General features: G+C 41.5%; 1 protein-coding gene across 1 annotated transcript in view; it reads right to left on the bottom strand.

Moving 5' to 3' along the window:
- Nucleotides 1-230: 230 nt before the first annotated feature.
- The window catches only part of ATP1B3 (ATPase Na+/K+ transporting subunit beta 3), an 85,343-nt gene continuing 69,629 nt past the window's right edge, over nt 231-15,944 (bottom strand). Inside the window, exons 6-7 of the mRNA XM_029615394.1 lie at nt 1,307-1,393; nt 231-951 (exon numbers count right to left, since the gene is read on the bottom strand). Of these exons, the coding sequence (XP_029471254.1) occupies nt 778-951; nt 1,307-1,393 (261 nt within the window). The 3' untranslated portion in view covers nt 231-777. The remainder of the gene's footprint in view (nt 952-1,306; nt 1,394-15,944) is intronic.

Below are 15,944 nucleotides of genomic sequence, written 5' to 3'. Positions count from 1 at the left end.
TAGGGATGCACAATTTCCCCTAGCGCGACCCCTCATTTAAACATTGCATTGTGCAGCCATCGGAAACCATCAAGTCACCTCCCTGGTGTATATTTCTTTTAAACTGCGATGGTTATTTTATTAGCAAAATAGATTAAAAGTATGACATTCGGTTCCCTGCCTAAAACCACACTGATGACAAAAATGTCATGCATGGCACAGGCAAAGGGCTCACAAACAAATCCAGAGCGTATTTTTAAAATCCACTTTATTTCTTTTCTTCATACAGGACTTTAAGGCATCTGCACACAACAAATCTTGCAGGTTATAAAATAGTTTTACACGTTGGTCAGGTACCACTTTATTTCCTCATTTGATCCCTAAAACTGTGGGCATGGAGATAGGACAGTTAAACCAGTGTTAAATCAATTAAATATTTACACAGCACAGCACATTAAGCTTTAGACACTCACGGAGGGGGGAATAAAATCACATCTGAACAGGACAAAGACCACCATTATGACGTTTGGAAAGAGCTATTTACAGGTCCCTATTATGGCATGATTACCTTTCTGTCTGTAAACTGGTCCCATCGGGCAGGCATAAGCATGACAGGAAATATTCTCTAAGGGGTTTTTAAATTTATGATTTGGAAGCACATCATCTTTATTATGCTACCCTGAATGTCATGTGCCATCCCCCCCAAACCTTCTGCTCCCAAGATGGTCCAGCCGATTAAAAAAAAAAAATAAAACCAAACACACAACATTTTACTCTGCGGAGACTTCTCGAGTCACGCTATTCGCGGATCTGGACTTTGAAAATTACTCGTCCCAGGAATTTGTCCCGCTCGTCTGAGTTTCTTAAGTTAGGAGAACCCTCGATCTTGCACTCCAGATATATTTCTCCTTCCTTGGTGGTGTTGCTGCTAGCCTTTATTTTAACAGCAACTAAAGGCTGCACGTAGTTGGCCTAGAAAAGACGAAGGAAAATGCTTTTTTACTTGAAATGCAAATCTGGTTTTCACAAATTTATACGAGGAGGAGAGGAAAAACTCAGCAACTTGCACATTAGTAAAAAAAAAAAAAAAAAGTTGGGTTGTGCGAGCCTTCAATTCCATTAAAAACGTAACTAAAATATTTAGTACTGTGCCCATATAACCTCCTGTGTTACAGGCTGCCTCAGTCTCCTCGCCCATAGATAAGGAATGGATAGTCTATAGGTGGGCAAACTATAGAGGATTTAAAGCTGGCAGCTGTCTGAGACCAAGTTCTGGGCTTCAAGGTGAAGTTGAACTTTTAGGAGGGGGAAACAAACAAACACTTACATGAACCTTTTTCCCATAGTACGGAAAGTACATTAAGTCGAATTTTCCATAATCTGGAAAATACTGCAGCTGCACTCCATCCTCTTTCTATAGGGGAAAGAGGAAAGTGTTTGTTAATGCATGTGGCCCTTCAGACATGGAATGTGGTTTGATGACCTGATAAAAAGCTTTCTGAATACAGCGGCACTTGCATGGCTCCTTTTAACAAAACCACCATCATCACATATTTAGAGAATAAAATGTATAAAAGCATGTAAACCATTCCACCACAGCATACATTGATGCTAATCAATACCACACATCTAGGTAAGCTTGTGAAGTTACATGAAATTCAGACTATTGGAATAACCAGGTACACCACCACCAAATCTTTGTGCAAATAAAAAAAAAACACTGTGGCTTTCGCTAAACTTTTTAGGAGCGTTTTACATGTATAACATTTTAATGCTCTAAAAAGACAAAGAAATGCACTTAGAGAAAGCAGATTTAGGGAAGGGCATAACTTTTGAACTTTTTTTTTTATATCTTAGTGCTATTTCTTAGAGCAATTCAAAATCATATCAAATATTTAAAACCATCTCGCAGTTCTAGCAATGCTTTTACGCCATTAGTGAAACCACCAAAAGGCTCAATTGGGCAGAAACGTGTCAGCTGAAAATGTTCAAACACTATTATTGTAGAAGAAGGTCGTACAGGGTTGCATGCTCAGGGATGGTGTGTGTGTTCTAGTATTTCTATTGCTATTGGAGGGAATAAACATCTGCAGAGATAAGGACCAGTGGGCCCACTCACACCTGGGGTATCTACCAATTGTCAGCCATACGAGCTTTAACTGCCTTCTACTTGTGCCCTTAGCTAGAAACATTTCATGATCTTTGAAGTTCGCAGGTCTGAGCCCAACACTGATCTGACCGCAGGGTGATCATTTGGACCCTAAATTTTCTGACACTGCAAGATTAGTGACACATTCTCCATTTTGCACAAGATTCAGCTAGTGTCAAATGGAGCTTGCGCTCGTATGATTGTTAATTGTCTCCCTAGGGATCACGTTAGTGCTCTTCTTAGAGACTTGCAGTGGCTCCCTGTGGTGGTTCAGATTCAATTTAAGGTGCGTGTCTTAATTACAACCAGCAAATGATTTGGGTCCATCATATTTTGAGAGCTGATTGACAAATTATATACCAGTTCAGATTTTGAGATCCTCGGGTGGCTCTCTTAACTGTCCCTTCAGTGAAATGAGATTCTCCAAAACACCAGCATGTGCCTTTTCTTGCATTGTGCCTAGATTATGGAGTACGATTCCTAGGGAGGCCTGGATAGAAAATTAATATTTCAATTTTAGGTGGGTGATCAAAACTTGATTTTCTAGGGGTGCTACAGAAGTTTAAAGTGTCTGTGGTAAGATTTTGCACATTAGTTATGCTATTTTACTTATAAATGTTAATTACTGGACTCATGTATTTATGTACATGTTGGTGTTCCTTCATACCTTATTTTGAACATGAATTGTTTGGTAAAATTTTAAGGTATTAATTATATTGTGTTGTATTATGTTATTTATTATTGTATAAGTGGTATTTTATTTTGACTATATTTTTGTATTGTATGAAAACCTTATGGCTAAATGATGAAAAGGCACCATAAAATTGTTTTGAACAGACCAACAGATCTAGGATACCCTACCCGCAGATGGGTCCGTCAGATGGTTGCACGGAGAAGCTGCAGCACACAAATTCTAATCTACGAGTGCTTGTAGGTGACGACTGAAGACGTCACCTACAAGCAGTATCTCCGCCATTCATGCCATCCTTATGCCTATCCCCTAAAGCTCGGGGCAGGATATAAAAAAAAAAAAAAATCATAAAGATTGGCATATCTACAAGGTTGCTACGTATATTAAAAACAAACTAGACAAGAAAATAGCCCGAATTAGAGATGAAGGCTGAGTGAGGCTGGAGTGGAAAAACACGGCATCACTCTTGGCGAGCTGGAGGGAAATAAAATCTCAGAGCTGGAGGCGAGGACATCCCTGCTGGAAGACTTCACAGAACCAGGTGCATTTTAAGTAACTTTTGAACATTCTGGAGCCCTGTGTAAGTCGCAGTGAAACCGGAAGGGAAGTTCCAGGGGGTTAGGGCCATGAGAGGAAAATGAATGCGCACGAGTGGGGAAGCCAGAAGGGCAGCCTTAGGAGGAGGAGGGGACATCGAGAAAGAATCTGGCTTGAGGAATGCAAAATCCAGGCAGGAGTGCGAATATATAGAGTAAGTTGCGTATGGAAGCAGCAACTTTGTATTTGATATGGGCGGAAATTGGTAACCAATGAAGTCGTCGTAGAACTGGGGTGCCAGCGATAAGACGGGCAGCCAAATTCCGTTTGTCATGTCGGAATCTAATTATTCCCTCTGTTGGGTGCATTTATATTAATCCCATGTAAACGGAAATCTTTCTAATGTTTTGGCAGGGTAATCCACAGTAGCTCAGCTTTTCCATGTATTTCAGTGGTAACTATTGTAGCCCCGATGACAAGAGTCATTTCTCGGTCTTTTATTCTTATTCTTACTTTTCTGAAGAGAATATATTGAAGCTGATAACTTGTAAGAGGTGTCCTTCTGAGGACAACAGAACAAAACAGCCACACAAGTGGGCGATGTCCTCTGGTGACACCGATGTGGGGGGGGAAAAAAAAAGGCTCTCTACTAGCACAGAGCCACCGAAAGGTGCTTCTGAGCACGTGCAGACGTTCCCATGCTGCTGCCACTGTGCAAGTCTGGTCAAGTTGGTAGAAAGCTATACAAATTTCAGGGAGGAGGGAAGGATTGTGTGGCTGTTCTGCTGCCCAGGGAGAACATCTATTACAAGTAAACACTTCGCTTTCTCTGTGGACAAGCAGGAACAACCGCCATACAAGTGGGGGCTCTCTAACTAAAGGTTGTGTTACTGTACATTGTTTTATATTTAAATATTCAGTGCAAACTGGAGAAAGGCTGGTGTGACATTGAAGCTCCTACTGAAACAGATATTTCAAATTGCTGGTCAAATAAAATATTATTGTGAGAGCCTTGATCTAAACAGTAATGCTTAGTGAATGCATGTATGGACTTCCATGTTGCAGCTTTGCACATATATATATATATATATCCCATTCCAAAAACAGGGGACAAAGGGCCTTGGTCTTCTACAGAGAACAGGAGAAGGGATGATACTGAAGCAGATGCAGCAGAGCAAAAAACAGACACAAAAAGGGATTGAGTTAGCAAGTTTGAAACTTATCTGCAATAGTGCCAGTCTCCAGGCCTTGATAAGCACTAGAGCTCACAAGTTTCAAACTTAGGATAACTCAATCCTTTTTGTGAGTTACCCAGGGCTTAATTTTGGCAGAACAACACAGAATGGCTTTCTGCCATGTTTCCAGGTCCCAAGGAAATAGAATAGGGCTAGCAGTGTGAATCAGTTCTGGCTCCCTCCCCCTGGGAAACCGCATAGCCGGTGACTGTAAATCCATCCCAGCTCCCTGCAGAAACAGAGCAGAGCTGGGGGTGGCAGAATCATTTCTTGCTTCCCGGGACCCTAGACAATAGCAGCTGCATGGCCTTGATTTTTGTGTAGTTTCTTGGCACAAGTGACAGGCCATGAGAAAGAATGAGAAGGAGCATAGAGACAGGAGGTGAATGCCCGTCAGCCCCACTGCTGCTGGATATATTCATGTGTGCAGGAGAGAGTTCACACCCTGCCCTTCACCTTCACACAGGTCACACCCGACCCCTGCTCTCTCTCACCCACTCCACAGTCCCACTTACTTTTTTGTCTACATATTGAAACCTGTTTTGTTTTTTTGTTTTTTTAACTACTTGAATGCATGTGATGTGAACCTACAATTTTTTTTATATGTGGCTGACCCTTACAGGTTGCCTTCCTTGATATGTGGCTTTTCCTTCGTTTGGCAAGATTTGTGACATCTCTCTCTCTCTCTCTCTATATATATATATATATATATATATAAAGCCCACTGATTACAATTCTCTATTACGCTTTGAGATGTGTCATCCTAGAAGGATGAAACAGAATATTCCCGTTGTCAATTTTTTCGTTTACGACATACACGTGCATCAGTTGCTGAGTTTAAGGTACAAGCTGTTCAGATGTAAGATTCTTTTCTGGTTAGGGCTGACACGATCGGTTGTCAGAAGAGCTTATGAAAGGGCATGTTTTATACATCAGGATCTGTTACTGAAGAAGAAAAAAAAAATCGGTGATGGCTTCTGATAGAATAGTGTGTGTGATACCTTACTCCTCCCCCTTATGTGCAGAATGTTGCTGGGATTATGAAATCCCCACGGGTCATCGTTAAACAATTTCTCTGTGTTTAAAGAAACCTGCTTTGCATGCAATCGCACAAAGAACTTGCCGGCTCTTTTTTTGTTTCTTCTTCCGTTTGAAGATAATGTTTCTGCCAGGATACAGAGCGGTCGGTCGCAGTCCTTGTGGGACCTGCTGTGTTTGTGATCTGTCACGTTCAGCATTTGTGCATCCTCTGTTGCTTCTCATAGAGATGTCTTGAAATCATCTACGACTTATTTATCTGTGGATGTGGTGTATGTTTTGTGTCTGTGTGATTCGATTTATACGGGCAAGACTGTACATGCTCTCAAGTTGGGCAGTATTACACATCAAAGTAATATTAACAACTCTCGGCCAGAGGCTCCACTTGTGGCGCACTGAACTGAGGCAGAACATTCTCTTGGCGATATGCGGTTTTTTTTTTTTGCTTTGCGGCAAAAGCTGTTCCTCATCCTCAGGGAGGGGGATTTGAATCAACAACCGTTTATAGATTGGATTCGGTTTCTCCTAATGTTCTCTTTTAGTGGGATAAAATGATTTGTTATATGGGAAGATTTTGTTTGTATCTGGTTGGGGTTGTTTTTATTGGTTGGCAGCCCCTTGGTTGTTGATCCAGTTACATGACTGGAGGAAACAGCCTAATGTGAGGTGAATATAAAAAAAAAAAAAAGTTGATTGGTTAAGAAGTTAATCTGCATCTGTTAGGAGCAGACAGTAGCTTTGTCCTTTGTTGAAGTATTTTAAATTGATCTATTTTTTGAAGGTAAGGTATATTTGGTATAATTTTGAAATATATATTAAATGGTTTGGTTTTAGGTGTTTTTTTGGTATTTTGGTTGTTAGGCATCTTTGTTGGTGTTTTTCGTTGATTGAGGTTAAGGTAAGGGTATGTTTCTGTATAAGTGTGGGGTTTTATGATACTTTGGGTTTTTGTATATGTGTGGGGTTTTATGATACTTTGGGTTTTAAATAGTGTTTTGGTTTTTGTTTTAGTTCCCTGAAGCAGCCTTTTTGTGAGGCAAAAATTTGCATGAAGTATAAAAATTCAGTGTGAAGATAAAAAGTGACACATTAGTTGTATGTACACAATGTGAAGATCAATTGTGGATATACATCATCAGAACAAATCGGATAAATCTTCTGGTGTGATATATCCTGTACCACCGTGTCATACAGCTGTATTTGAATATTGTGTGATATAATATTATAGTAATACACAGTTGTAATTTTGTTCGTAAATAGCAGGATTATACTGCAGCTATGTAGATGGGTGTTTGTGGTTTTTAATGCGATGTATGGCGTCCCTCTGCACATCCCTAGCAGAGATCCTGTCCCTGTTGGTAAGCACCAGGTCTAGAATCCGTCTTCGCCCATGTGGGTTCTGTTACCAATTGACAGATCAGGTCTCCTTGCAAAGAATCCAGGATCTTCCTGCTTCTAGAAGGCACTCAGCTGGGATGCTCCAATCAACATCTGGCAGACTGAAATCCTCTTTCATGGCAATGTTGTGAATATCCCCCGATAAATATTTATCCACTTCTTCTGTCTGGGATGGAAATCTGTATAATTACACAAATATCAACAGATGTTCCATTCCCTCTTTCCAGATTAATAATCTGGAAAACAGGGTCTATACAAGTATATAGAAATAAGTCCCTTCCCAAAGGAATTTACAATCTATTTGGGTGCCTGAGGCAGTGGCAGAAAAAGGATTTAAACCCTGGAATTCCTGGTTCGCATGTCATTACTCTAACCACTAGGCCACTCCTGTACTTATAACTGGCCTATTATAAATTATAGAAAACAGATCAGGAAGAATTACTTGTTACTGCTTGGGGAAATACTGCTTTCTACCAGGAAGAGGAGAGTAAGTAAGATTTAGATTTAAAAAAAAAGAGGCCATTGATAAAATTTTTGTTGAGATGTCAAAGATGAAAAACAAACAGAAGAGGAAGATGAAACTGAACTACAAGATGACAGACCCAGATTACTACAGTCATGAGACCCTACACCCTGAATTAAATCTCCCTTGATACGAAGAACTGGTGTTACAGTACTGGTGAAGGAGAATGCATCCCAGGAAGAGAAAGAACCGAAACTTGTAAACCACAAAGCTGCAAACTCAACAACCACTGAGAGATTAGTAGTGGTTGGTGCCTTGCTTCTGAAGGGCACAGAGTAGTTCTTCCCAAACCTGTCCTGGGGGACCCCCAGCCAGTCGGGATAGCATACAGATTTATCTCATGCATATTCATTGTGGCTATCCTAAAAACTCGACTGGCTGGGGGTCCTCCAGGTCAGGTTTGGGAATCACTGGCATAGAGGCATTCATCTGACAGCCAGACATGTCTCAGAAGTGTGCTGTCTGCCAGGTGCCAAGATCTGTAGGGATAAACCAGTCACCTTAAAAGAAGAACCACCAAAACCTGCAACAGAAGATGGAAGTCGAGCCATATGATGTCCCCCCTGCAGATTTAAGTAAATGTAATAAGAACTGCACTGACAAGCTGCTATTGTTCTCTATGTCGAGCAATCTGTCTTCACCTTGTAATTTTGCTGGTACTGTTGGACACAAACTTTCTAAGCTTGTGGGGCCTTGACAAACTTTGTATTTAGCCATGAGGCTTCACTCAGTTCACCAGATGATTTCCAGCTCACATTGTCACCCATGTGAGAATCTGCACACATGTACCAGCCAAGAAGTTGTCGGAACGGAAACCTACCGATCCTATACCAGTGGACTGTGGTAATCTCCAATCAGTACTGACTTTTGGATGATATGCATGAAGCACTGATGAAAAAAAAAAACCAACTTTAGACTTCACCCAGTCAATCATACAAGTCTTAACAAAGCTCAAGCCTAAGCTTCAAGGGTGAGGTCCACTCAGCCCAGCCCTGCTCCATTAACTTTGGGAGTACTTGCCGAGCTCATTCTTGCAGAAGCCTTTGCAGGCTAAGTCAATTTTTGCTCCTGTCCCCTGCCTGCACAATTCTACAGAGCTCCAGGGCTATTGCCCTGTGACGTAAACCTATTTGCATGGCCACCCTCCGTGCCAGAGACAGGACCTATCTGGTTCTCCAGAAGAACGATCTGAATTCAATGTAAAGGGAAAATAGGGGCACCATCTGGAAAGCTATGTATAGGAATGCTCCTTTTTAACATGCAGAGAAAAAACGACATTTGCTAATACAAAAATGGCTTCTTATAGTAAATCCTCAGTCTCTCAAGAGTTCTGACAAGAGTTCCGGCTCAGGGGAATTTCACTTTGCCCTTTAGCAGCCACATATCTTCAGTCTCCAGATTTAGCATAGGCAGTCATGGTCACTGCCTAAGGATTCGGGGTCCATGATTATAGGGTTCCAGAAGGAGCCTTAATTCATGGCCCCAATCCAGGAATGTCTTTGCAATGACCGGACTAACTGTACGTTGGGAGGGATTTAAAAGAGGGAAAAAAATCTTCAGGTAGCTACGAATGAAGATTCATGGCCCATTATCCCATCCCTGGTTCTGATTGAGCTGGAAGTACAACGGAGCTCGATTTAACCTGCAGGGTCAAAAAAAAATAAAAAGATGTTGTGAGAATAACTATTAATAAAGAAAATTAACCCAGGGTGTGCACATGTTGGGGTGGGTAGAGAGGAACTGGAGTTAGGCTCTAATCCTTGAGAAGACCTTGAAGAACGTTCTGCCAAAACCTGCTGCTGCTTTTGGTAGTTGAGTGATTGATGTGGAAATCCGTTGCAACCTCAGGCAGAAATTTATGATGCATGCCATCCTGTAATGATGAAATTTAGTAGAAGGTTGATAATTTATTAGGTCACAGAGCTCACTCACATTGTGGGCTGAAGGCTACTGCCATAAAAAAAACAAAACCCCCAAACCCCCCCCAGTCTTCTAGGTCAGGCACTTTACCCACAAGAGTTCCGAGGCTCAGTGGGGTGGTCATCAGCTGGGCTAAAACTACATTGGAGGTCCCATAGCCAGTGTAAGGGTATTAGGTGACCTAGCTGAACCTTACAGCCTTGTGTGCCCTACACGCAATTACAAATTATCCATTTATAATTTATATGAAAATGAATATTCATAGTGGTGTCTTCTGAGATAAAAATATCACAATATTTACATTCTCTGCTGTGGTGCAACCAAAAAAAAGCCCTGCAAACAAGCAATGAACCCGGATAGCATTAGGCATTTGTTTGGCCCTCAGAAAGTCATAAATACATGGAATTACTGTTGCAATATAATAATCCTCCTATACAAGAGAGCACTTAAATGGCAACAATCCTACCTAAGAAAAGGAGACACTGTAAATTACACCAGGTCCTAAAACACTAATACACCAACTATTAGGAAAACAGAACATGCCATGCTGCTATAGATCCCTACACAAAAGTTGCACGCTAGCGGAATACTTCATCTTAGTCACACACGCAAAACACAGATCCTCACTAAATACAGAATAAAATGACCATAAAGTATAAAGCGAAACATGCAGGCAAAACCTGAACCGGAAACTTCAACAAGCCAGACTCTGTATGCAGCGTAACAAGGGAAAAACTGAACCACCATTCCTCATAAAACAGTAAAATCAAGAAATATAAATATCAATAGTAAAAATATTTCAAAGCAACTGACGAACAGAATAACTTCCAATAATTAAAAATGCATAACATTTTTCCAAACACCATTAAATTATTATTGAGATCCATATTCAGTAACATACATAGAAACATAGAAATGACGGCAGACGGCAGAAGAAGACCAAATGGCCCATCCAGTCTGCCCAGCAAGCTTCACACATTTTTTCTCTCATACTTATCTGTTTCTCTTAGCTCTTGGTTCTATTTCCCTTCCACCCCCACCTTTAATGTAGAGAGCAGTGATGGAGCTGCATCCAAGTGAAATATCTAGCTTGATTAGTTAGGGGTAGTAGGGGTAGTAACCGCCGCAATAAGCAAGCTACACCCATGCTTATTTGTTTTACCCAGACCTTATTGGTTGTTTTTCTTCTCCCCTGCTGTTGAAGCAGGGAGCTATGCTGGATATGCGTGAAGTATCAGTCTTCTCCCATGCTGTTGAAGCAGAGAGCCATGCTGGATGTGCATCGAAAGTGAAGTATCAGGCACATTTGGTTTGGGGTAGTAACCGCCGTAACAAGCCAGCTACTCCCCGCTTTGTGAGTGCGAACCCTCTTTCTTCTCCCCTGCCGTTGAAGCAGAGAGCTCTGCTGGATGTGTGAAGTATCAGTTTTTCTTCTCCCCTGCCGTTGAATCAGAGAACTATGCTGTATATGCATTGAAAGTGAAGTATCAGGCTTATTTGATTTGGGGTAGTAACCGCCGTAACAAGCCAGCTACTCCCCTCTTTGTGAGTGTGAATCCTTTTTTTCACATCTCCTCTTGCTGTTGAAGCTTAGAGCGATGTTGGAGTCACAGTAAGCATGTGTATGTTTATTTAATAAGGGTATTGACTCCAGGCAGTAGCCATCATTCTGGCGAGTCAGTAGGCTGGTTAGTGGACAAGTTATCAAGCTAAAGATTGCTGGATAACTTCTTCCATTTATTCAGTGGGAGAAACGTCCTGTTGAATATTACCAGCCTAGTTATCTGGCAACATACAGCCGGGTAACTAAAAAAACCTAACTGGCTATGTTTGAATGTAGATGGATAGGTTTTTCAGTTATATGACCTTGTGTGGCCAGATAACATTGCTAGTTAACTGGGTATCTGAAAAAGTAGCACTCTCATCACCAACTAAAGAGAAATAAGCTGCCCAATCTTCTCCACCCCCCCAAAGTATCATACAAGTCAGGCCATATATCTTAACCCACCCCCTCACCCCTTAAACCTTTTAAAAAGAAGCGAATTGCCCAGTACTGCAGGCCGGGCCCCTGTCCCCATTTTACATTAAAAATATCAGCCTGCCTCCCCCCCCCCCCCCCCCCCGACCCGGAAGAAGTGTTGTGCTTGCACCCCCATCTTCTATTCCCCCTGCCCCTTCCTATCCCCTGCTCTGGCAGTGCTGGAGGCACTGGGGACAGGGCAGAGAGCGGGTCCCTCATGCTTGGCTGAGATGAAGAAGGTGTTGGGCGAGTTGTACAGTAGAGTTCCATTTCGGGGATCTCATCAAGTACAGGGGGGACATCTGCCACCCTTCTCAACCTGCAGCCCTGTCATTTATTGAAGGACTTGCACCTTCTAGTAACATCCTGAACACAGGTCCGGGCTTCACCCACCCACAGCAGGCCCAGCTGGAAGAAACTCCTCCAGCTCCGGAGGCCCAGGCGGAGAGTTTAGTAGGGGTTCCCCCTCCCCTTGGTTATTCTTCAGAGGAGTGATTTCCCTTCATGACTGAAGAACACAAGAACATGCCATACTGGGTCAGACCAAGGGTCCATCAAGCCCAGCATCCTGTCTCCAACAGTGGCCAATCCAGGCCATAAGAACCTGGCAAGTACCCAAAACTAAGTCTATTCCATGTTACTGTTGCTAGTAATAGCAGTGACTATTTTCTAAGTCAACTTAATTAATAGCAGGTAATGGACTTCTCCTCCAAGAACTTATCCAATCCTTTTTTAAACCCAGCTACACTAACTGCACTAACCACATCCTCTGGCAACAAATTCCAGAGTTTAATTGTGCGTTGAGTAAAAAAGAACTTTCTCCGATTAGTTTTAAATGTGCCATATGCTAACTTCATGGAATGCCCCCTAGTCTTTCTATTATCCAAAAGAGTAAATAACCGATTCACATCTACCCGTTCTAGACCTCTCATGATTTTAAACATCTCTATCATATCCCCCCTCAGCCATCTCTTCTCCAAGCTGAACATCCCTAACCTCTTCAGCCTTTCCTCATAGGGGAGCTGTTCCATCCCCTTTATCATTTTGGTTGCCCTTCTCTGTACCTTCTCCATTGCAATATCATCTTTTTTGAGATGTGGTGACGAGAATTGTACACAGTATTCAAGGTGCGGTCTCACCATGGAGCGATACAGAGGCATTATGACATTTTCCGTTTTATTCACCATTCCCTTTCTAATAATTCTCAACATTCTGTTTGCTTTTTTGACTGCCGCAGCACACTGAACTGACGATTTCAATGTGTTATCCACTATGACGCCTAGATCTCTTTCTTGGGATGTAGCACCTAATATGGAACCTAACATTGTGTAACTATAGCATGGGTTATTTTTCCCTATATGCATCACCTTGCACTTATCCACATTAAATTTCATCTGCCATTTGGATGCCCAATTTTCCAGTCTCAAGGTCTTCCTGCAATTTATCACAATCTGCTTGTGATTTAACTACTCTGAACAATTTTGTATCATCTGCAAATTTGATTATCTCACTCGTCGTATCTCTTTCCAGATCATTTATAAATATATTGAAAAGTAAGGGTCCCAATACAGATCCCTGAGGCATTCCACTGTCCACTCCCTTCCACTGAGAAAATTGTCCATTTAATCCTACTCTCTGTTTCCTGTCTTTCAGCCAGTTTGCAATCCTCGAAAGGACATTGCCACCTATCCCATGACTTTTTACTTTTCCTAGAAGCCTCTCATGAGGAACTTTGTCAAATGCCTTCTGAAAATCCAAGTATACTACATCTACTGGTTCACCTTTATCCACATGTTTATTAACTCCTTCAAAAAAGTGAAGCAGATTTGTGAGGCAAGACTTGCCTTGGGTAAAGCCATGCTGACTTTGTTCCATTAAACCATGTCTTTCTATATGTTCTGTGATTTTGATGTTTAGAACACTTACCACTATTTTTCCTGGCACTGAAGTCAGGCTAACCGGTCTAGTTTCCCTGATCGCCCCTGGAGCCCTTTTTAAATATTGGGGTTACATTTGCTATCCTCCAGTCTTCAGGTACAATGGATGATTTTAATGATAGGTTACAAATTTTTACTAATGCGACTGTTGGATGTGTGGAGATACGTTTTTATGCAACTTAGCAACTAATCTCATTCAGTTTCACAGATACACATTTTTTCTTCTCAAGTTCGATCCAAGACGGAAGAGCAGGAGAGCAAGCTCAGTGGAAGGCTCTGTCTCGGAGATGCTCTCGTATGGTTTTTATTCAAGCTTCTTGTTCTTCCTTTATAAAGGATAATTTTGTTATTCATGACCAACTTGAGATTTTAAGATAATAATACGAGAGCTTTTAATTTGTGTTTCTTAAACTTGCCTATTTCTAGGCTATCATCATCTGTGTAACTGTATAAAACATATTTACGTGGTATTATTAGATGAGGATAAACTTCCAGTCTTTTCTAAGATATTCGTATCTACCAAATACAAAAGTTCTCACTGTTGGAGAAGGGGAAATGACTTGGCTAGGGGGTCTGGGGTTTCCTATGTTTTTTAGAGGCCTTCGTAGACACCATCCCAACCAGAGCTATCCCATTAGTTTCTTTCTCTCAGCAGAAAGATACAGATTTGGTATTTTATAAATATTTTCAAATGTAAAGAGTTTCTTTTCTGCGGTCAAAAGATAGAGATTTTTCCCCGATATCTTACGGTCCACTCAGTCCCGCAGGAAACAATGTGTTTCCTATAAGCAAAGACTGCTCAATTTGGGTGCGAGTTTCTATCTTAAATTCCCATGTAAATGTTTAGTTGCTTATCATAACAAACATGTTTTTTTTCTGACCCCCTTTAGCAGGATCATCTTCTAATAGATAAGACTAAGGGAGCTTCTGGGAGAACTAAGTAAACTAATGTATTGAGGTATTATGGCCGATAAAATAAAATGGTTTAGCTGGCGGTCTCAAACTTTTATATGCAGAGGTTATTTTTATTTCCTGTAAGACTGCTCCAGCTTTTCCCCTCCTCCTCTATTTATAAAGTGGGCTAGAATAGTAAAATATTGCTTTTTTATGTTTCTATTTTTTTTTTAAGAGCTATTTCTTATTTCATTACATGTATGGTTAATATAATTAATAAAATATTAATAATTGAAATAAAAGTATCAGCGGGGGTAGGGAGGGGCGGGGTGACAACTTCTTGCTTGTGAGTAGGTGGGTGGGAAGTGGAAGAGAGGCAGGCAGGATGATCTCGTTTTTAACATGAAATCGGGACGGGGGGCCCGGCCTACAATACCGGGCAATTCTCACTACTCTTTAAAAAGGTTTAGGGGTTGGGATACACGGCCCGGCTTGTATTATGCTTTGTGGGGGAGAAGGGAAGGGATTGGGCAGTTTATCTATCTCTTCAGTTTAGTTGGTGATGTCAGCGCTACTTAGCTGGGTATCTTTTTAAGATATTCGGTTAACAGCACATTATCCAGCCATACAACGTTACACCTGCTCTGGAGGAGGTCTAATGTTATCTGGCTAACCTGGCCAGATATACCCGATATTCAGCTAGGTTAGCCAGATATCTCAGCCAAGAAGGCCTCTGAAACGCCCCTTTTTTTTATCCAGTTATAATTTAGTCTGATAAGCAGCTGAAGATGCTGTATTAGCCATTTAGACTGATATCTTGTGAGTTATCTGTTTAAATGTCTTTTGAATATTGACCTCATTAGTTTTAATTATTCAGAGTTACTTGATAAAAAAAAAATCCCCCATTTTCCACATCTGGGAACTTTTAATTTCCAGATGCCATGAGATTGTGATGGTTTAACAGGGGGAGTGTAAGGGGGGTGTTACGCAGAACCTTCTCCTCTCTCACACATACCCATCGGCAACACATACATTTCCACCCCCCCGGAAGTGCAAGTGGGAGCAGCAGCAAACTTCTCCTTCAGACCCCATGACCAATGGGGATGACGACCCCTAGCTGCAGGGGCCCACCCTGCTCCAGCCTCTTGCCCATTTCAGCCATACAGAAGAGTGGAAATCAATAGCAATGAGGTCTAACAAAAGAGCGAGCTGGCGAATCACAGGAATCCAGAACTTGGTCCAAAATTATCTTCCTTAGCCCTCATGGAAACTACTCCTCCTTTGGGCCAATGTTATAGTCTGCTTCTCTGAGTGGGTTCTACAGAAATAAGCCTTTGATCTACATAGAAAAGAGCAACAATTGCAGTGGTATATGCTCCTAAACAGAGACATGTTTAGAGTTCATAAGATTCATAAGAATATAAGAAATTGCCATACTGGGTCAGACCAAGGGTCTATCAAGTCCAGCATCCTGTTTTCAACAGTGGCCAATCCAGTCTACAAGTACCTGGCAAGTACCCAAACATTAAATAGATCCTATGCTACTGATGCCAGTAATAGTAGAGACCATTCCCCAAGTCATCTTGATTAACAGGTTAACTGACTCCTCCTCCAAGAACTTAG

The sequence above is a fragment of the Rhinatrema bivittatum genome, chromosome 9, assembly GCF_901001135.1.
Source record: "Rhinatrema bivittatum chromosome 9, aRhiBiv1.1, whole genome shotgun sequence".
Classification (NCBI taxonomy): domain Eukaryota; kingdom Metazoa; phylum Chordata; class Amphibia; order Gymnophiona; family Rhinatrematidae; genus Rhinatrema; species Rhinatrema bivittatum.
The sequence above is the reverse complement of the archived record's forward strand: the minus strand, read 5'-3'. Positions and strand labels throughout refer to the sequence as shown.